A 22,410-nucleotide genomic window follows, 5' to 3' on the forward strand; every position below is an offset into this window, starting at 1 on the left:
CCTTGTGATGGGACTTTACAGGATGAACGTTGAGATTTATAAGGGCACTGGGTGACCAATAAGATCTGAATTGGTCTGTAAAAAGGTTGGCACTGATAGGGTTTGTGCATAAATGACTGGAGCGCAGCCGTGCAATTGGTGGTTTGCGTTGGAGGTGGTATAGCAGGGTAGGTCGGTCGGTCTCGTCACTGAACCTGTGGCTCCCGGGACCTGCAGGGCGACCCGAGCTCCACCATCAACACCCACGCTCACTGCTCGCCCTCCTCCTACCCCCACCACGTGCCGCCCTCTTCACCCATGTGCCGCACAGGGACAGCTGCCTTATACAAATAACTGCGGCTTGGGGGTCCCCTAGGTGTAACAAAAAACAAAAAATGCAGCTGTAGGTCATTGGAATGATTGAATACTAAACGACTAACTTTTTATTTTACCAGGTTAGGCCGACGGAGCTGTACAGCTCTTTTTCAGAAGCGACCTGGCCACAAATGATAGCAGCCCAACGAAGTGGCGTTATTGTCATCACGTGGAAATGTATAGCAGCCAAATACTCCCAACGCACGCTTCTAAAGTTTCTAAATGTGGTGGCAAAACTGGAAGACCCGGAGATTTCCTGTAAGGCTTTGGGTTTCTCAGTACAGCATCCTGAAAATGCAAATCCGTACACAGTAAATCCAAAGAGCTGAGTTTTATTTTCCTTGCCGAAGCTTCATAGGTGCTCGTTAACCGCACTTGCCCCGACATCGTGTCAAGAGCTATACGGGGCATCTTTGTCTTTGTGTGGAGCACAGTGGCGGGACACGCCCTCCATTCATTCCCCCCGGCAAACAATCGCACATCCCTCCGCACATCATCTTCATCATCATCTATCTACTTCATCTCTCTCTCTCTCACTCTGCCATCGTCAACCATGATCCTGTGGTGCGTCTGCTGCTTGCTGGACGCGATGGCGAGAGTTCTGGGAGTGCCCGGTAAGGCGCACGCAATCGCCCACGAGCAGAACGAGAGAGACATGTGTGCGTGCATCTCTCTCTCTGTCTCTGACTCTCATCTATACCGAACAGAGAATATCGTGATCATCGGCGTGGGGCGTCGTGGGGACAATGAGCCCCACAGTAAATAAGCGGACCCCCCCCCCCCTCCGCATAGCGAAGAGACAGGTATTGGGAGAGAATGCGTATTGCATTGTCTGGTTACTGGTTTATTGAGTGTGGTACATACGGACACGTGTTTGCTGGCATTTAACCCCCTACGCTGGGGATGACGGATGCGGCTGTGTGGGCCACGCTGCCTGCACGCTGCGTGGGCTATCGTGTGGAGCTGGTACTCTTGTTGAATTTGTGTAAGACGAATAGCCCAGCAATCTTCCACGTCCCTTTAATAAGGATGTTAACGGAATTGTTCATATTCTAGCTGGGACGGTCGGCTTCGATTGTACAAAGATAAGTTGTTTCCTGCCCAAATGATTATGTATAATCAATGAGGTGGTGCTCATCTCCGATTAGCACGGGTGGCCACGCACGGTGCAAAGGAAGTTCTCCAGTTTACGACCCTGAGCCAGTGGTGTGGAAAATTCTTTATTCCTATTGCCATGGCGAGTTTATCCCCAATACGTGGCACGGTACTTATTTTCATGATCTCCACAGGGAGGGATAATTGGATAAGTTTCAAACCCCAACCAGATTTTGAACTCGCATCCTTCCGACTGTGACGAGTCGCTCGCTCTACCACCGAGCCACTCAGCCGGTTTGACCAGAGTACGTACGTACAGGGGACATCTGGAATGACATCGCCACAATCTACCACACACCTGAGACTCGCACATACACTCTTGCACTCTGCTGCGTTACACTCCTGTTCACTATGGCAGGTCATGATTTAGCCTATGTTTGCGGAATAGATGGAGATACGAGATGTAAGCGCCGAATTGTATTCTTGTGTGTGCCAGCAATATGTTAACGAACTAGATGCCAATGTCGAGGTCTGCTGGCCACGACAAGAGGATTTCAGGAGAGAATTCGTGTAATTTTGCTCCGTTGAAGGAGCGCAGACGACAGTGGTTTATTATAATGGTCCATAGTTTTGCTTGCATGGCAGCAATCTCTTTGTCTCTCTGTCTGTGGGTTTGTTATATCGTCCATAGTTTGTGTTGCATGGCCACAATGACACTACTCTGGCTTTTCTCTGACTTTCCATTCACGAAGGGGATGTGCGATTGATGATTACACCGCCGTCTTCGAGGAGGAATGTAAAAGCGAGGAGGTGCGATTGATGTTTGGGTCCTCGAATGAGATGTTGATTCTGTGAACCAGCATTCTTCGGGATCTGGGTGCGATACTGGGGTGGTGACAGCACCCCGATCCCAGAAGGTGGGGAGGGGGGGGGGGTCTGCTAATTCGTGCTGCATGTAGCCGAGACTGGCGATAGACTTCTCGGCGTCACATTTCACCCAGCTCCGTGTCGTGACAGGAGTCTCTGTCTTGTGTAGCAGCTGTGCGCTAAGCATCGGTGGGAAGAAACAAAATCCTAATTCTGGGCAGAATGCCCGTCTGTCAGCGCCGTCAGATTTGAGTGCCATCCCATTGGGGGCAGCATTTTAAAGGGGATACTTGTTCGTCAATAGCCGTGCAGAATTCCTCGGAGGAGAGATTTTATTTTGCGTGCACCGTTTGACAGCACCTAGTTATCCAGAGTCGCTCCATTCTGCGTAACTGTTCTTTTTTAACTTCTTGTGGCACAATAGAAATTGACATCCCCATCCACCCAATTATTTATTTAGTAGTAAAAGTGTAACCGGGTTTGTTTATATTGCTATAGGTTTCAACAACACGTGTGTGTGTGTATATGGGCAGTCTATCGATTCCGGTCAATGGGTGGGTGGTGGGGATCTTAAGTCGCCTTTTGTACCCCAGCCACGTGGCTAATGGAGGCCTTATGCCGACCTGCTCAGTGTGATTTACGCATTGTTGCATTTTACAGACGTTCAAAATCAATGTCATTATCGATCTGGAGCCCCTCACCTCTTCAGCTCGAACGTGCAACATTTATCGAACGAGTCACACGCGGCTGGTGTTTGGGGCTGTTTTGCACGCGTACGTGGTATTGTCCACCGGTGCATGTGGTCATGTCCAGCGGTGCACGTGGTCTTGTCCAGCTGTGCACTTGTTGGCTCGCTGAACGAGGGATGAGCGTGATGTGGTGCGACTCATGACCGTAGTCAAAGAGGAGGCAGCAGCAGGCTCCTGAGATGTATGTTGCAAGGCCGTGGCCAACATTGGGGGGGACCAAATCTTCCAGGGGGTCTAGGCCCCCCCCCCCCCTCCAGAAAAAAAATCTAAATTTGGAAACAAATTTCCTGCCATTTCCTGCCTAAAATATTAAAAAATTCACTAACACATGGAATTGACTTGTTTTACAATAATATCAAATAGTGTATTGTATTACATTGCTCTGTTTTTTTACCTTTTCTTGTTTCATTGTAATGACAGAGATTATGGCTTTATAAAGTACAACCATAACCACAATCATATAGACATAAATCTATGCATTGTTATATGAAGACAAGTCCAGATATTGTGGCCAAGGTTTAGCTAATTTTAGTTTTTATTCACATAGCATAGAATTTTTTAAAATATATTTTGTTTATAGCAATATATTGGGTGGGACATTTTGAACATATTTGAATATTGGGGGGGGGGGGGGGGGGTGTCCCCCTCCCCCCAATATATTATAATATTATAATTACGGCCTTGGTATGTTGAACTTCTTTCGCATCATATGTAGCCAACCGTGCTCATCGTAGGCGCGGATGAAGGACAACAAACTAAACACAAAAATCAATTCTAAAGAAAAGCGTTCATGAGATCCCACCAGGGTGGAATCAGTACAGATCTACGTACAGCCCACACACATTAACAGAGAGGCTTTCATGGACTGTTGGGGCAAGTGCTGTTTAGTGAGCACCTGCGAGCGAAGCGTGGCACGGCGGCACAAGCCGGCGGCGGGGATGGTGGTTGCACCGTCACCGAGAAGCGCAGGACTGGTAAGAGCGCCCGCTCGGGGTGTTTGGTGGGTGGGCTCCCGTCAGGAGTCTGGTTGGTCAGCTCGGGCCAAGGGGGGTGGGTGGGAATTGGTTGTGATGTCTCCCTTCGTGAATCGCACCCCAGGTCAGCGACTTGATGATGGGCTCCAGTACGAGGGAGGCGACGACCCCCGAGTGTCCAAAGACCCCCCCGTGTGTGCCCCGCTAATGGTTGGGATGTGAGCAGACTGCTGGGTGGGGTAGAGGGAGCATACATATTTTAAAAATGTATCATTTAAGGCCCTTTTCTGCCGATGGTGGTCGCCGCACACTGTAATGCTAATGGGGGGGGGGCTGTTTGACCATACTTCACCACTCTGATCAATGTATTTAACAGATTAAATGTTTACTGAAAATGTAAGCACATTTTCGTTGCAAGTGTGCATGTTTTTTGTGATATACACCCAGAATAAAAATAAAATACAGTTTGATACTGAAAAACATGACGCGTTAATTCAGCCCAGCTGAGTAAACTGTGCCACACCAATGCAGTAGCATATCTTATCTCTTTTCTATAAGAAATTTGAACAACCTGCTATACGGCTCTGTTTGTGAATTGTATACTCTATAATAGTTGTTACTGCGGGGTGAAATATTGTGTTATAAAGAAATCAATAAATAAAAAATGCACGGCAAAGTAATATTTCCTGTGCAGAGTTTGCTATTTCTCAGACAAAATCAAGTGCCTATGTTTTTGTATTTCAGTTGTTGAGGGTTGCATAACGAGTCGGTGTCTTTACGCTCGGACAATCTACGGGGTTTCCCCCGTGATGATGGTCGTGAGCCAGTTGTTGACATTATACATTGCCATGGCAAGACCCATGAGATTATCTCCATATATATAAAAGGCAAAGTTGTGATTATGTGTGTCTGTTCAAAATGTTTAGCGTACTTCCCGACGTGCAACAAACTTTTAATTTGCCATGTGGGTACTTTACAGACTGTACACCATGCAAAAATTATAAAAATACACTTTTGGGGGGGGAGCTCAATAATGCATATATTTTTTGCACGGCAAGTGAGCTGTGACGTCAAATCTGTCACGTGACCCGCGCACGTGGAAGCGTAACGCATTGTAGTGTAGTGGTTAGCGCGCTGAGCTACGAACCCGGTGACCCGAGTTCGATTCCCGCTCACGGCCACCACCGGTGACGATTATTTTAACCGCTCCTGGGCCTCCCCTAGGTCGACTCGGCCTCAACCGAGTAACTGGTGTGGTGTGTGAACATCGCCACTGGGGAGACAAAGGCGGCCGGGCGTCGTGAATCCAAGCTAGTACCGTAGATTATATGTTAAAGTCCCACAAAGTGATATTCACTTTATCGTATCTATATTCAACTTATTTCGCACAATACGTAGCCAACTGTGTTAATTCGAGGTGCGGGGGAAGGACAACAAACTTAAGGGGCCGTCCATAAATGACGTCACGCGATTTTGGCCGATTTTGTACCCCCCCTCCCCCCCTCGTCACACGTCGTCACAAATATGACGTCACAAAGCTCTGCCCTCCCCCCAAACCATATTTCCATTTTGAAAATAAAACATGCTTCAAATCGCTTTAAACTATTGTCATTGTAGTGCGTATTTAATGTGGCACTGCACTCTGATGTTGTAGGAGAAAACATGGATTAAAAAGGAGGCGTTGGAAGCTGAAATTTAGCATAAAATTCACTTGAAAATATTCAACGTCTAACTAAAACTGCAGATGTTCAGAATATTCTCTTGACATTTTCTTACAATTATAAAATATTAAAAGTAATTATAACTAAAAAAAATACTTGAAACTTTGTAGTAGAACGAAGCAAAATGGAGAGTACAATTAAAACAATGACATATTCATTCCGCAGAATGAAAAGCCCTGGTAGAATCATTAAAATGAAAATGTTTAATAACAATCATAATTTTTTTAAAGAAAATGTATGCTTCTCCATTCTCCCATGGAGAAGCAGAATGCTCCTTCATGGAATATATAAAAAGTGACCTTAGTAAATGTAAATAATAAAATAGTTAATAATGAAAATGTATTTAAAAAAAATTGTGTTGTTATAACAATTATATTGTTTATATTTATTTATCGTCACACATCGTCACAAATGTCTGACCCCCCCCCCCCCCGCTAAGTGTGTGACGTCATTTATGGACGGCCCCTAACACAACAAAAAGGGGTGATGAAGGGTGATCATCTGAATTGCCCCCCAGCTGGAACATGCATCACCTGGTTGAATGGCCACCGTAATGTTCCACGTGGGCATCGTGATGAGGTTGTGTGTGGTATTGGTTTTTGGATGAAGTGCCATGTTTCATACGGAGTGCCCTTGCCAAGAAGACCTGGTAACCCAGCAGCATTCATTATCACCAACATCACAAAGCGGGGAGGTGAGCACCACCTCAACGATTACTTGAGCAGGAAATCACTTTGGCTTTTTTTTGTTGTGACTTTGTTTTTTGTTCTTTCAGCCATTTCATCCTCAATCCCAGCCACAATCGCAAGCGTACGGTAAAACACCGCACGGCTAAAATCTCGGTGGCCGAGAGAAGACCTCAAATAGAATGCAGGCCTGGCCGTTTCAATCCCACTGTGTTCACTGGCTTCAAAAGAGTTTTACGCGCGTGCACACGATACTCGACACGAGACAACTCACGGTGTTTACTGGCATCATGGAACATGCGGCATTTGTTATCTTCATGTTTCATGACATTAACGCTTGCTTATAAACTGCCTCGGTGATCTTGTTGTTGTTTACCATGAGGATCGCTGCTACTGTGATTGTATATTTGCTGTATTCATTAAAATAACAAAGAAAAATCTTAAATGAAGGGTACAATATTTTCGATTTAAAGCTTTCGTGACTGCATGGATTCATATTCTTGGTTCTTTCCGTAAAGTCACGTAGAAGGGAAAATAATAAAATAATAAAAATAAAACATAATAAGATAAAATTCTCACGATGTTTCGGCCAAAACGCAAGCAGCCGTCCTCAGGTAAAGAACGAAAAATATTTGTTTGAAAAAAAAAAACCCTAACTTTTACTTGAATAATAATCGTTAAAATGTCTCTCTAACACAAATATACTTTGTCAGTTGCTGACGGTTCTCCTCTGGAAGACCGGATGAATGGGCTTGAAGTCACAACGCCAGCGTGGATAATAAACCAATCGTCTGCCACTGTGAGTAATGCTCACCTCCAGCCCGTGTCAGCTGGTATTTACTAATCAAGGCATCTGTGTGCATTAAGTGATTTCGCCCTGTGTTTGTGTGCTCGCTGCCCCTAACCAACGACAATCAAGGGGGCACGCCGTGCCCGATCTCATGAGAGCCCGGAAGCCAGTGCAGGGCTGAGCCTGGGTGGTGCTGGTGATGGGCGGTCACCACCGTGCACAGAACAGGGTGCTGTAGGCAGCTGCTATGGGGCGACATCCGCAGATCGTAGTGCAGGCAGTACAGCGCTGTGTTTCCACGCTCAGAAGGTTTATGCTTCCTCTTCGCAAACCCACATTGACCGGCATTGGTGAAGTATAGAATAGTATGGCAGTGGGGATGCCCTCACCCAGCAGTGGATTTACAAAGATGACCTGTACGTGTACATCCGCTGCTGCCCGTACGGTATCTATGCAAGGGCTCGCTTGGCAAAACGGAACGTTTGTGCCAAGCTGCTCGCAATGGCCGATTCGGTGACTCACTCGTAAACTCATGCACTGAGGCACGGCTACACGCCAGCGGATGAAGCGTCATTTGAGCTGCGTTGTAAGAGAGGCTGCAAACAGATCCTGTTAACGTTCGTGTTAACCCTCGAGTCTGAATGAACCCTTGGGCTAATTTCACGAAGGCTGTTGAGAGGCATTTGGGAGGTTCCTGCGAAGAGTAAGCGTGTACATATGGAGAGGAATGAGGATCTTGCGAAGGGGTTAATGTAAAATGACTGGCTGGAGCAGAGATGAGAGTGAGGAAACAGAGAGTGGTCCATTAAGGAGATTAAACCGTCAGCAGCTGCAATAAAAGGATCGAGATTTGAGAGCGAAAGCGATTGGGGGTGTAGAGGAAGGACATAAATAAGTAGTCGCTGCACAACACTCTTCGTGTTTTCCAGGTGCATCCTGAAAATGCAAACATCGTGGTGAGGATTGCAGGAAAAAGATTGATTCTCCAAATCAAGAGGAACCGGTGAGCGCTGCGGTTTCTGCCCTGAACCATTGTAAGATGGCATGGATAATGCGTGGGAGTATACCTTCACTGATGCGTGCAGTATTCCCCAGTGTGTCATGCGAGTCATGGCCGGCAAAGTCATACCCGACGCACATCAAGGGGCACTGTACTTATGTACGTGTACGATTCTATTCCATTTGAAAATGATACGTTAAGAATGCTTTTCGAGGGTAAGTGGAAGGGGAGGGTATGAGGAGGCGGGAGGCCGGGTAACGATGCCTGTGGAGCAGAGGTTGCAACCGGGTACCCGATACCCGTACCCTACCCGATACCCGGCTACCCATACCCTACCGGGTACGTGTACCCGTTTGCGACCCTGGTGCGGCCGGGTACGGGTACGGGTAGACCGTGAGTCACTGGTGAGTAACCGTTTGTCACTCATTTCCCAACGTCTTGTCTCTTCTCACAATTCAAGTTCCTAGAATCAACCCACCCGCGCCTGCAACATGGCTTCATCCCAGAGGTCGCAATCAAGTACCCGATACCCGTACCCTACCCGTACCCGGCCGGGTACGGGTAGGGTACGGGTACGGCCGGGTACAGGTACGGGTACCCGTTTGCGACCCTGGTGCGGTAGGGTACGGGTACGGCCGGGTACAGGTACGGGTACCCGTTTGCGACCCTGGTGCGGCCGGGTACGGGTACGGGTAAGGAATCAAAACCCGTTTGCGACCTCTGCTGTTGAGCTGAGCCCAGACCTTTGTGACTCTTTTGAGGGTGGCGACTCAAACCTCGGTGCTCTGGTCCTGTTTCCAGCCCGGAACGGGGTCGTTCCTGGGTGGCTCCCAGGCCAGCAGAGCATGGCTCCCAGTGTCCATGGAATATTAGGAATTTGGGACCTTGTCTAAGAACTTGCATTGGAGAGTACAAGTCTGGGCGACTCAATGGAGCTGAGCACACATTGCGTTCCTGTGAGCACCTTTTTGGGGTGAATCTGTTGAAGGGTTCTCAATGTTGCGAGTGTGAAGATGCAGCGTACGTGATGTTCGCACACACTCCTCATGACGGCCCGAGTTGCGTACGACGCCTCGGTGTGCGGCGCGCACGTCATCGTGGCGATTGAGACGCGTATGGTAACGTCGCGTTTGGTTTTGACTTTCAGGAAACTTTTGCCGCCTACGTTTACAGTAACACACCACCTCGCCAATGGCTCGCTCATCACAGAGACGCCCTCGTTGACACTGGTGAGTCTCTCCTGTGCACCGAGCGGATTTACATCTCTATCGGTGTCTGGGCCCTGAGAACTCCTGGACCGCTCCAACAATGTCATTAAGTCGAAATGATAAAATATATGACCATGACCCAACAATTTGACTTGTCAGGCCGGACCATGATTAACTGCTCTACCATTTATAAATGCCCATCATGTCACATGTCCTTGTTTTTAATAAATTGTATAACAGATTGGAAGGTGCTGTTAGGAAAGGGTCTGTTTGTGGTATGGACTGGTGAGCGGTGAGGGTCAGGTGAATGGTCAATGCTGCATCCCATGATGGCTGTACACACCTGCCCTGCTGGGCGGTGTAATTTACCTCCTCGTTGTGCAGAAGCGTCCAGTGAGTGTGAAATTCGGCTTCCATTTGTCTGCCAAGGTGTTGCGACCTGGACACGTAAATCAGTGGGAGTGTTTGCAGTATAATGGGCACTTTATTTTGAGCCCCCCCCCCACCCACACTTATCGCTGGCATTACCAAGGCACTCTTTAAAGTCCATGAGCGCTCGCATACCTGGCTGATGATGCCGATGATGGTGGTGGTGGTGAGGCTTCCAATGAGTTGTTTGATGGAGCCGCCCTCTTTTTACACCACGGCACTTTACACGTGATAAGCGAATCGAGTCACATCCCATCTCAACCATTTGAATGGGCGCCCCCCCAGTGGCCAATTGTCCCTTTGCGGCACAAGGTAACTTCACGGTAACTTCAACACAAGTTAACTTCAACACTTGGCCTGCAATACAACATTGGTCTGCCGGTAGAGGAGCGGGGGGGCGGGGGGGGGGTTGGACAACGGTTGCTATGCGTAACCCAGTGGAATAATTTTTAAAACTTGTCGATTTCGGCCCGTGAAGGCGGCGCGTGACGGCCTGCTCGTTTGAAATCACATCACGGGATCTTCAACGTCCGCTGCGCAGCAGATGGCGCATATTCCATGGTTGATGCACCCCGCAGTAATGACCAGATGCAAGGCGTTTCCAGTGGTGACTGTTGCGTGAAGGATAATTGAGTGCAATGAGAGCCGTGAAATGCATAATTTTCGCGGCGACATTGCTCACCACGAGGATCAGTCTGTGCTGCCTCGGTGGAGTGTGGGTAACGGACAGGTCCCTTGATTGTGCTTTTACAGAATCACTGCCTTTACCACGGACGCGTGGCGGGTGAGCGCGACTCCCTGGTGGTGCTCAGTACATGCGAGGGGCTCAGGTAAGATCGCCACGAATAGCCAGCTGCACGCACGAGACAGACAAAGATCCCCCCTATAGCCTTAACAGACTTTTGGGGCAAGTGCTGTTATCGAGCCCCTACGAAGGCGGGCACGGTACACAAAAGGGTGGGTGGCCACCACCACACCCGACTGCCTTTGTCTCTGCACTAGCGATGTTTTTACATCACCCCAGGTACTCATTTGAGGCTGAGTCGACCTAGGGGAGGCGGATGACCGGTTCAGATAATCGTCACTGGTGTGTTGGCCTTGAGCGGGAATCGAACTCGGGTCGCCGGGTTTGTTAGTGCGGTGCGTTAACCACTGCGCCACCGCTCCCCATGCAGTGCACACGCATGCACACAGACACACGAGCACAAAGTGGTCGTGACATCCACTGTGACTGCTGTGCAGCATTCACCGCGGCCTTGATGGGCTCCATGTGTCCATCACGCTTCGGTTGTACGAATAGTGAGCGATATATTTAACCCGCACGATTCTGCACGTTGAATTCCATTGTCTAGAATCGACGGAATCGATTGCCCCCATGCGTCATTACATCCCGAGCGTGCGTGAAAGGGCAGCGATGGACTCCCTTGCAGGCAGAGCCGGCCCAGCCACTAAGCGACCCTTGCAATTGCAAAGGGCCCCGTGGCCAGCAGAGGGCCCCCTAGAGTCACTGCTAGCTAGTGGGTGAAAAAAATCATACATCAAAGGGGCCTCCAACCAAATTTTGCTTAGGGCCCCCAAAGGTCTAGGGCCGGTTCTGCTTGCAGGGGAGGGGGGAGGGCGTGTCGCTGACTCGCAGGCACCGTCACGGTGGAGTGCAGAGTGAACACATTTCACACCACTCTCAAATAATCATCATCGGCAGCAGTAGCCGTGATCTGCCCACTGCTGGATGAAGGTCAAGCTGTCGCCATCGCTCACAGGTCTGCGATGTCACAAGTCCAAACGAAGTGAATTATATTATTTATAATGTCACTGCATACAACTAGTTGGTTGTGGTAGCTGCGACCAGACGATTGGATATTCGCATGTAGACTGTTCTAGTGACTGCGTATTGAAGATGGGGGAGGGTTGGTGTTCGGCGGCGAACGCCACGCCAGCTCTCTTCAGGGCGTTTTTAAACTCGAGCGACGCTCGTGTTCTGAGGGGAAACGGCAGTAAGCGCTGGCTGCAGGGCCAATCGGATTCATCCCGCCACAAACCGTTTCTACGTTTCCATATTTTTGTTTGTAGATACGAGTTGTGGATAAGAATATCAGCACCCGATATTCTCACCTCAGATTCGCACGGTAGGCGACATAGGGTACGAAAGACGTTCAACCTCCATAAATCAGCAGCAGGAGCAGCAATGAGGAGCTGCATGAATATATATTTTTTTGCATCATGGCTGATGTTTCTGCCAGAAACGGTGCCATTTTCTCCACCCACAAACAATAGGCTGCTTCAGTTTCTAAATCGGACACCACCTCACGTCAATTCCACGTGGAGAATAAAATGTATCAGAAGAAAATGTGAACACTGAGGACTATGCCTCTTAACGACATATGTATGTATAATCGATGACATGTAACCATCTGTGCAGGGGAGACGAAGGTGGCTGGGTATAGTGCTGGTCCCACAACCCCCCTGGTGCGCCGTGCTAACCTGAACAGGTCCTCGCGAGCGGCACCTGTCTCAAGTTGAAGCCGATTTTGTCGCAGATCTCCGAACGAACTCCTCGCCCTCTCCGCTTGCAGGGGCTCCATCGTCGTCGGTGCAGATCACTTCCTCATCGAGCCGCTGGGAAGACGCGGAGAGTGCGGGCGGCATGCTGATGAAGACAAAGTGGACGGGAATTCTGAGGAACACGATACCGACGAGGGGATTGTGAATGCCGCGGGCACCGTCGGCGGGGCGGTCAGAGGGCCTTGCTTTCGTCGTCGCCGCGGCTACCACTATCACTGCTGCCCTCGTCACGCTGTGTCACGGGCTAGGGATCGCCAGTCCGGGCACGGAGGAGGCCTCGGTGTGGCGTATGGCCACACGAACCTCACCCAGGCCGGCGCTGTCGCTCAGTCAGGCCGGGCTCGGACGCGGGCGCCGCACATCCGCGTGAGTGGCCACGGTCGCGGAACGTCAGGCCTGTTAAACAGGGTCCTGCCACGTGAACAAGATAAAACACGTGACGTATGTTCGATGGTCAATGTCAATAGAATAACAATTGTGGGAGTTTCGATTATTGCCCCCATCACTCCCTTACTCCGTCCAGTAGCTTGATGAAAGAGAAGAGGGGAGGTTTGAGATGGTGAGATGGTCGGCACGTGGGCAGGGAAGAGGAGCACCAGTTGGGCCACGTTCAGAGTGCCGGAGACCGGGAGATGAGGCTCAGGGGAGGAGGAGGAGAGGTGTTGGTGAAGGCTGTGGCGTCAGGAAGCAAAACGAGTAGGCAGCACTTTACCATCCTCACAGCTGTAAACACTACTCCTAGATTATAAAATCAAACAATGCAACATTTTTTCTCCAATATTTAAAGTAAAAATTTGCGTTTTAAAATAATTATGAATGAGCTGATTTAACCTTGCCTGCCTGTTACGATATCCAATCGCTACAACACAGCTTTTGTAACATAATGAGCTCGATCCGCCAGCCCGAGTGCTGTTTCCTCAAAACCGCACAATCCAGGCTCCCTTTGTCTCCTGTCCATATATATTTAATTATTTATCCAGGAGAGCCACGTTAAGTCAGGAAGGTCCTGCTACATTTGGGTTTTTTTTAAAGGTATTTTCAGCTAATTAATGAGCGTTCATACAAGTGATAGGAAACCACAGTATCTGCAGAGGGGGAAACACATTATCCCATCCAGACGGAATGGGTGGGAATCCACATTTTGTTGTTCTGCCTTCTGGCAAGCCAGGGTACGGCCTCCCCTCTAAGCCCACAGGAAGGGAGTTTAGCAACATTTGTGTGATCCACAAACCTTTCCCCGCACCTCCGATTTGCACCGTTGTCTACGTACGGTGCGAAAGAAGTTCAACATGCGGTGTACACATAATGCTCGCCACCTCCACAGCACTGACTTACAGGCAACCACGTGCAGCGTAGCGCCCCCCGCCGCTCGGCTAAAGCCTCCTGTCATCTCGAATGCCGCCTGGGTGATGCCGTGAACGGTGCCGGGCACTGTGTTTCAGCTCAAGCGCAGCAGCGCGTGGAGGGCTGCTAAACACGTGGAGCTCGTGCTCGTCGCCGACCATGCCGAGGTGCGTTGGGTTCACGCGTGCTCTCGCGTTTGGGGTGTCGCGGTGGCGAGACGTTAACTACCTCGCCTGGTATGCAGGAGGTCGCGGGGTTTGATCCCGACCCCTGACGCCTGTTGTATATTTGGAGTTTGCGTGTTCTATCTCGCCGTGGTCACGTAATTTTTTCTCTGGGTCCTCCGGTTTTTTCTGCATATTTAGAAACTTGTGTTTAGAGTATTCGGCTGCTATAAATTTCCACGTGATAAGCCACTTCGTTGACCTGTCATGTGTGGCCAGGTCGCTTCTGAAAAAGAGCTATATAGCTCAGTTGGCTTTACCTGGTAAAAAAATAAAATAAACGTTAGTTTAGTAAAGTCACGTAGAAGGGAAGTAATAAAATAATAAAAACAAAACGTAATAAAATAATATAATTCCCTTCTACGTGACTTTACCGAAAGAACCAAGAAGATGAATCCCTGCAGTCACGAAAGCTTTAAATCGAAATTTAAACGTTAGTTTAGTTTAAATAGTTTGGCATTGAATTTGTGTAACGGTTCACTGGTGTCCACCACCGCTGCCGCGGAAAGGGGAGTAGAGTCAAGGATGCAATGCTCGGTAAAAGTGAAAGGAACGGGAGAGGGAAGAGAGCAGAGAAGGAATGGGAAACGAGAAGGAAAAGGATGGAAAAGGAACGGAGAAATAGGCGCAAAGAGGTCAGAAAGGATGAAGAGCGGGAGGAAGAGGAGCCCAACAGAGACGAAGAGGGCGCACGGCTCAAGGTGAGCAGCAGGAAGTACGTAGGAGTGCCAGGCAGGGGGGGGGAGAAGGAATCCACCGGGCCAAGATGTCGGGGATAAGAAGGTGGAGATGATGATGAGAGGCTAGGTAAGAGAGGCAGAAGAGCGAAGGAAGGAGTAGACGTGAGCTGCACAAAGGAGGAGCAGCAGCGTCTGTATACACAGGGGGCGGGGAGAGGGGGTGGCTGCACAGAAGTCACGGGATTTACGGGAGCTGATCTCTATATAGATGTCCACCTTAATCGACGAGCTCATGTTGGGTGAATCTCGGCAAAAGTGTGAAGTCATGCATGCCGTATACGTTTGTGAAAGCGCGATGTGTGGAGCACAGTTCAGCATTGTGTTACCTTTCCCAAAGATGGTGAAATGCCTGGAAGTCAACCTGGCTGTGCACTTTATACACCGTTTATTAAACCTGTCGCAGTTCATGAAAATGGGACACGACTACTGGAGGACGGCGCTGCGTATGATGGAGATCGCCAACCACGTGGACAAGGTACAACGGCCACCTCTGCTGCATGAAATAATAAAACGTAAAACAACTGGGCTGTTCACTATGTGTGGCGATGAGAAGACATCTTCCCGTGCCCACGAGGCCTGTCTGGGGAATTCGAGAGCATCTTGCACATGGTGCGGTAATGCAATCGGAGTGGGACTTGAACGCACGGAAACATTTCGCCCCCATAGTGCAGCTCACCGCGTTCCATTTCGCTGTTGTTGTTCTAAAGCTCCGGCAGAGGGGACATCGTGGGCCGTATCTTGGGGTAAATTTGGTGACTTTGCTCCGTTCGCTGCGCCCGTGTCTACGCCAGTTTTACAGGGCGCTTGGAGTGCGCGTGCCACTGGTCGGCGTGGAGATCTGGTCATCCGGGGATGAGACCCCCGTGCCCCATGACCCCTACCAGGCCCTCGCCCACTTCCTGTCCTGGCGAAGAAAACATCTCCTGCCCAGGAAGGAGCACGACAACGCCCAGCTCGTCACGTGCGTCCACAACGCAGGAGGATGCCACATCCTCAAAAAATGTGCAACGTTGGCCCAAAGTTGGCGTGCGGTTGGAACCGTCGGCCCAACGTTGGCCCAACATTGGCACAACGTTACACGTTTACTGGGTTGTGCAGCTGCGTATCTAGCAGAGTTGTTGAACGGCAACCAGTGAACCGGTACTTGTTTTCAGAAACTGTTACCGGTTCCAAAAGTCAGGAACTGGCAATCGTGTCAAGTGGGCATGCCGGAACCGCCCACGCCGATTGGCATAACCGGACGTGCAAACTGCACGGCAGCCCAAGTCACCGTGGTGTCTATTTGCCCTCGTTCCTCAGTTAACGGGGGGTAAAGGTGTATTTGGCCATATATGCGGTGGCTAAATACCAATGTCGAGGGCTGTTGGCCAGGACGAGAGTGCTTCAGGAGGGAGAGTTCGTGGAGATTTGCTATTCCTCTGTTCAAGGAGTGCAGACTGCAGTGGGTTACTATTTTGCCCATAGTTTGGGTTGTATGGCCAACGTAAAGTGGAATGTTTGTCGCTTTAGGCACTTCCATGTGCGCGGCAATCCGGCAACCGGGTTTTTAAAATGTGGTCACCGGAAATGCAAGTAAATAAACAAACACCCGCGTAACAACGCCGGCGTGAAGCTTGCGTCTCGTGTGCCGAGTGTGCTGAGAGAAACTCGAGTAATAACGGCGCCTTTTCTCCTGTCTCCAGGGGCGCCAGGTTCACCGGCGTGACGGTGGGCATGGCACCACTTATGGGGATGTGTTCGCGCGAGCAGTCCGGAGGCGTGAACATGGCAAGTCATCAGTATCATCACCATAATTGTCGCGCCGATAATGGCGACACGAGCGTGTTCATACAGCGGCGCCATTCACGCCGACTGCATCGCGCAAAGCTGCACGTTGCGCGACACGCGGAGACGTGCCTAGACGTCATGATGTTTTCAGCCGATTTAATAACGAGTTTCATACGTGGGGGAGGAGCGAACCACGGAACGTCCGGAGAAAACCCAGGCAAGTGAGGGGGTCAACATTTGATTCCACACAGATGGAACAGATGGATATTAGTCCACACACTTGCTGTACCGCCTTCTCTTGGCAAGGCAGGGTATGGCACCTTGACGGCCACAGGGAGTTGAGCAACATTTGTGTCATCCACCAACCTTAATAGGTGATGACAGCGCAGCAAATGGGTTTCTGGCGATCTGTCCCTATGAATGTTGAGCATTATCTCCTTGCAGGCATGGGTTTCCATGTACATAACACTCGTTAGAAGGAAATGGGCCAAATGTTCCACTTTAGCAAAAGAACTGAGACTTGGTAAAGGTTTTCGAGATATAAACAGATAACTTTGGTTATGAAGTTCTATGCATAGGGGAGGGCATGCTCAGGTCCAGGCAAAATGAGGGTTTAATGCAGAAAATGTAATAAATGCATGCACTAGTTGTGCCTCCCGCACCTCCGATTAGCGTGGTTGGCTATGTACGGTGTGAAAGAAGTTCAACATACATACATGTGCTTGATACGCTATCAGTGTCCGGCGTGGAAAGCTTCATTTGATCAATTCGTTGCGTTTGGCGATTGTTGCATCCATCTCTGCATAGGACCACACGGAGAGCGTACTCGGTGTGGCCTCCACCGTGGCGCACGAGATGGGCCACAACTTCGGACTGAACCACGACGGGGATGCCCGTCGGTGCCCGTGCCAGCACTCGGCGCAGCAGGGCGGCTGCATCATGGCGCCTGCTACTGGGTTCGTAACGCTCCTCTGGCAGGCGAGGCTGCGTTGGCTGGATCATGTCGCCCTAATGCCCAGCCACCACATGCCCAAGTACCTTTCTGTCTGGCAGGATAGAGGGGGATAAAGGGACACGGCATGGGCAAGAGATGAGATAGAGCTGATTCGGTACAGGAGGATGTGGAGCTGAGTAGATTTGCCTAAGACTGATACTCCCAGCGGTGTCAAGATTGGCCTCTTTGGAGGGCGTTCGTGAAGGGCGCTACTGGGCAGTTAGAGGCAGTCACCCTCCACAACAATGGAAGGCAGAGGAGAGACGCTCAAAACAACGAGCCGGGTGGCTAAAACGCAGAAAGTTGGCACAGTGGAAAGCAGAGGTGGTGCATCTGCTAGCCATCACAGTCAACCATTGGCATCTGGGTCTGTCTCGTGACCTGCCAGTAACAGGCCTTCCAACAATCCACATTGCCTCAAAGTGCACCTAGCCTGGCACAAGAGCTGTGGGGATGCCATCGACAATTTGTGGCGAACACCAGTGACGATTATCTGAACCGGTCCTGGGCCGCCCCGAGGTCGACTCAGCCTAAATGTTTAAAAACATCACCACTGGGGAGACAGACGGTCAGGCATGGTCCTGGCCACCCACCCCCTCATGTGCCGTGCCAGCCTTCATAGGTGCTCGCTAACAGCACTTGCCCCAACAGTCTGATTAAGGCTATATGGGGGATCGTTGTCTTTGTCCCTTGCAGGCACCCGTACCCCCACGTGTTCAGCTCGTGCAGCGTGCGTGCGCTGCGAGCCTCGCTGCTCGAAGGGGGCGCCCCCTGCGTGTTCAACGCCCCCGACGTCACGGCGCTGTACGGCGGCGGCCGCTGTGGCAACGGCTACGTGGAGGACGGAGAGAGCTGCGACTGCGGAGAGCCACAGGTGTCATTGTCATCCTCATCATCATCGTCGTCGTGGAAACAACGCATCTCTCTCGTGATAAATTATCCAGAAGAGCTACGCCTAGTCGTAGGACACTTTTTCAGGGGGGGTCCCTGCATTGGGTTTTTATTTATAGATTTTTTTTCAGCCGATTTATTATACACGTGGGAGGAAACCCACGTGTACGAGGGGACAACACACTATCCCATTCAGATGGAAAAAATAGATTAGTCTAGACTTGCCTGCACCACATTATTCTAGCGAGCCAGGGCATGGCACCTCCCCGACTGCCCAGGGGAAAAGGAATTGGGCAATGTTTGTGCGAGCCACCAACCCTCGCTGCTGCCTCCACAGCACTACTGGATCCAACGTCCCATAGAGCACCGTAGCCACCACCAGCACGGTCACCGCTGCCTGGCTAGAGGTGCGTGTCGTTGTGTGCTCTAGGAGTGCGACAATCCGTGCTGCAACGCGACGTCATGCGCGCTGGCGCTGGGAGCAGACTGCGCGCACGGGGAGTGCTGTGACAGGTGCAGGGTAAGTTGCTAATGACAGCGTTTGTTGCCTATGTGGTCATTACTGCTCTGATGTCTGTTTTGTTGTTTTTGCTCTAATTTATATTTTCTTTGTTGCAGTTAGTTTCGTATTATTATTGTTGTTTTTGTCAGTTTGGTGCCCCCCAGGTCACTCTTGTGAATGAGATCTCACCCAGTCACACAAAATAAACCTTTAAACTTTTGAGCAGGTCCCGTGAAAAAAAATCTGACACGCTTAATATTCATTTCCCGTGTCCTCTCCACTCTACCTCCCCTCTGCACACGCACCATCCGTCTCCCCCCCCCCACCAGCTCCAGGGGCCAGGGCACCTCTGCCGCGAGGGAGCGGGGGAGTGCGACCTCCCGGAGTTCTGCACGGGGACGGCGGCGCAGTGCCCCCAGAACGCCCACGCGCACGACGGGCAGCCCTGCCGGGGGGGCGGCCACTGCTTCACGGGCACGTGCGTCACGCTCGGCGCGCAGTGCCTGCGGCTGTGGGGGCCAGGTGACTCCACGCTGCGACGCCACAACACAATGTCACACCGCGATGTCACGTGATGCCACAACACAATGTCACAACACAATGTCACGTGATGCCACAATATTATGTCACGCTGCGATGTCACACCATGATGCCACGCCGTGTCGTCACAATGACGCCACACCGCAATGCCACCCCTACGGGCCGCGCGCATGGCCACGCAGCTGCGAGCGGATCCTCCATGCTAACCAAGAAGCACGGCTGCAGACCGTGGCCGCCCGCTGTCCTCGATCAAAGACAAAACGCCACGAGGACAAACGTTAACATTCTTACATTCGCTTGAACCTGTGCTGCCCATTTGCTTTGGTTGAACTTAAATGGGTGCACCACAGTCAGTCGATGGGCAAGTCGCATGTGATGGGGTAAAATGTGGGTACTGACATTCGATGAGTGTGTTCGAGTTAGAGGGGTTGTCTGGAGTCTTCTCTAGTGGAGGCCATTTGGCCGGCAGTGGCGTGGGGTGAGAAATGGCAGGGCTGCGCCTTTATTAATTACACTACTGTTTGTCTCAGGCGCAGATGATGTCTTATTTGATGTAAAGTATGTAAGCAATGCTATGTCGTCCTCTTGTCCAAGAATCCTATTGCGTATGCAACCAGGAGAGCGGAAATTCATTCCTCAGTGTTAAATGAGTACCTGGTGCCGTGTGTGTGCACGTCAGCACTGGGGAGACAAAGGCGACCGGGCGTGGTGCTGGCCACCCGCCCAGTCGTGTGCATTGCCAGCCTTTTAATAGGTTGCTCGCTAACAGCACTTTACCCAACAGTCTGTGAAGGCTATTTATTGGGGGGGATCTTTGTCTCTGTGATTATAGGTGCTTACGCTGCCCCGCGCGAGTGCTTCGTGGAGGTGAATGGAGCAGGAGACAAGTACGGAAACTGTGGCAAGGACACGTCCGGGGAGTACGTGACCTGCACGGAGGAGTAAGTGCTGCCTGACAAGTCCCCCCTGCGGTTCCAGTTGAATCATTTCCTCAATCTCCATTCACCAAATTCTGGCCCCAATTCAGAGCGATCTCCTGCTCACGTGAGCACTGAGGTGCTGTGCGCATCTCCTGTCTACAACCCCGAGAAAATGGTGGAAATTCCACATTCCTATGGCAGGGGGCGAATCTATCCATGGGAAAACCATGGCCTGTTGACTTCCCGATAAAGTGGAGCTTATTTTATTGTCCCCGAAGGGATGATGGGCTGAGTCAAGGCAGCGAGGATTTGAACTCGCGGCCTTCTGATTGCGAGCCGCCCGCCCTCCTGCCGCTGAGCCGTACAGCTGGACTTCTTGATTGGCTATGAAGAAGACTCTCCGTTTGTTTTTTAGGCTGCACTTGCAGCCAATTTATAGCAACCACTCCCATATATTTTCGAAAATATCCTCTTGCAAGTGAGCATGTTTCCATGGCGGTAAATCTGAGAAAATATGTTTTCGCATGCATGCTTTGTTGTCACTTTAATTTACTTTATAATTTTTCCCACGTATTTTGTGCCTCGTTTCTCTATCCACATTTTTTGTCCCCCCCTTGTTACCTCCCCCAGATCTCCCTTGCAATACGGATTTTGGGTCTAATCGGTGTTGTTGGTGGCAAGTCACGGTGGAAACCGTTTCCACCGTGACGGTTGTGCCAGGGTGGCATTTGCCGGGTTGGTGCTGGAGTCCGACGCGCTCCTCCCCATCGTTGGGGTGACATGGGCAAGGCCCGTGCGCCACCTCGGATGGCAGACAAAAGTAAGACAGAGGGGAGGTGCCCGGCGGTTCCATTAAGGAGTCGTGATGTCATCGATAAATTCGCCCCCGTTGGCGTCCGTGGATCAGGGCTGAACTGGGTGCCACTTGATGTGGAGGAGTGGCGTTGCTTCCTTAGATGGACACCACAAGTGAGTTCGTGAAATACTGTTCGAAACTATTCTGTGGTTATTGCCTCCAGATTTTGTCCATGCACAGAGACCTTTTTGTCTCAATGTAAACCTTGCTGGCCACCTGTATTCATAAGAATATTATTGCATGTGCTTATATAGTTTGTCATCAAACTAGAAGCCATATCTAAGAGGGCCCTTGCCTATAAACATCTGGCAGCTCACCAGCATTGGTTAAAGCGAGGCTGACTCTGCTGATGAGGCAATGAATGTCAAAACTGGTCCAGAGTTTGCTTGTGTTGAACCAATGCTACTGAAATTATGCACTTCAAGAAGGCCACGTGGCTGATGGGATGTGTGGAGGGCTCAGGCATATGTGATGGAGGCATTGTCTGCTTATTTATTGTTTATTTAAGTCTTTGTTTAACACCCGACCATTTTTGTCTGTCCTCCATAATCACTGTGTACTTGCCATCTTGCTCCGGCTGGCGCGTCCTAAGTCAGACCACGGCCCCGCGTGCCGCGTGCCTCGCCGTGTCTGCGTGCACCTCTGGAACAGGCACGCCCTGTGCGGCAAGTTGCAGTGCGAGGGAGGGGCAGAGGCCCCTGTGGTGGGAGGAGGGGCCGTGACCATTCGGACCACGGTGCCCACGCGGGGCGGCCGGCGCGTGCTCTGCAAGGGCGTTCACGTCTACTCGGACATCCCGGACCCGGGCCTCGCGCTCGCCGGAACGACGTGCGGACCGAGGAAGGTATTTTGCCAACGCCTGATATTCCTCTGTGCCTTTTTAAATCCTTTATATTAAGTTCGCTTGCGTGCTTGCTTGCTTGCTTAGGACCGTGCAAATCTTTCGCTGGTCATTTAACCCACTTCCCGTGATCCAATCGAGCTGACATTTTCCACACAGACTCGTTGTGCGAGACAATTAATGTTTGTGAAAAAAATGTTAATTTTTTTTAGACTTTTTAGGCAAAAAAAATGTATTTTACATTTATTCAAATACGTCACAGTGTAGGAGCCCAGAGTGTAACCCCTCCACAGGCCGTGGCGGAGTAGCGCAGTTGGTAGCGCCCTCGCTTCCCATGCCAAAGGTCGCGGGATCGA

General features: G+C 50.6%; 1 protein-coding gene across 1 annotated transcript in view; it reads left to right on the forward strand.

The window, feature by feature from the left end:
• The first annotated feature begins 766 nt into the window (after positions 1–766).
• Positions 767–22,410, forward strand: part of LOC144720686 (disintegrin and metalloproteinase domain-containing protein 12-like) — a 37,455-nt gene continuing 15,811 nt past the window's right edge. The window contains exons 1-16 of the mRNA XM_078597644.1: positions 767–968; positions 7,160–7,245; positions 8,166–8,239; positions 9,384–9,465; positions 10,627–10,703; positions 12,447–12,801; positions 13,878–13,946; positions 15,147–15,218; positions 15,535–15,704; positions 16,426–16,510; positions 17,318–17,466; positions 18,201–18,378; positions 18,826–18,915; positions 19,227–19,419; positions 20,270–20,378; positions 21,865–22,057. Of these exons, the coding sequence (XP_078453770.1) occupies positions 908–968; positions 7,160–7,245; positions 8,166–8,239; positions 9,384–9,465; positions 10,627–10,703; positions 12,447–12,801; positions 13,878–13,946; positions 15,147–15,218; positions 15,535–15,704; positions 16,426–16,510; positions 17,318–17,466; positions 18,201–18,378; positions 18,826–18,915; positions 19,227–19,419; positions 20,270–20,378; positions 21,865–22,057 (2,043 nt within the window). The 5' untranslated portion in view covers positions 767–907. The remainder of the gene's footprint in view (positions 969–7,159; positions 7,246–8,165; positions 8,240–9,383; positions 9,466–10,626; positions 10,704–12,446; positions 12,802–13,877; positions 13,947–15,146; positions 15,219–15,534; positions 15,705–16,425; positions 16,511–17,317; positions 17,467–18,200; positions 18,379–18,825; positions 18,916–19,226; positions 19,420–20,269; positions 20,379–21,864; positions 22,058–22,410) is intronic.

The sequence above is a fragment of the Lampetra planeri genome, chromosome 9 (genome assembly GCF_965212315.1).
Source record: "Lampetra planeri chromosome 9, kcLamPlan1.2.h2, whole genome shotgun sequence".
Taxonomy (NCBI): Eukaryota; Metazoa; Chordata; class Hyperoartia; order Petromyzontiformes; family Petromyzontidae; genus Lampetra; species Lampetra planeri.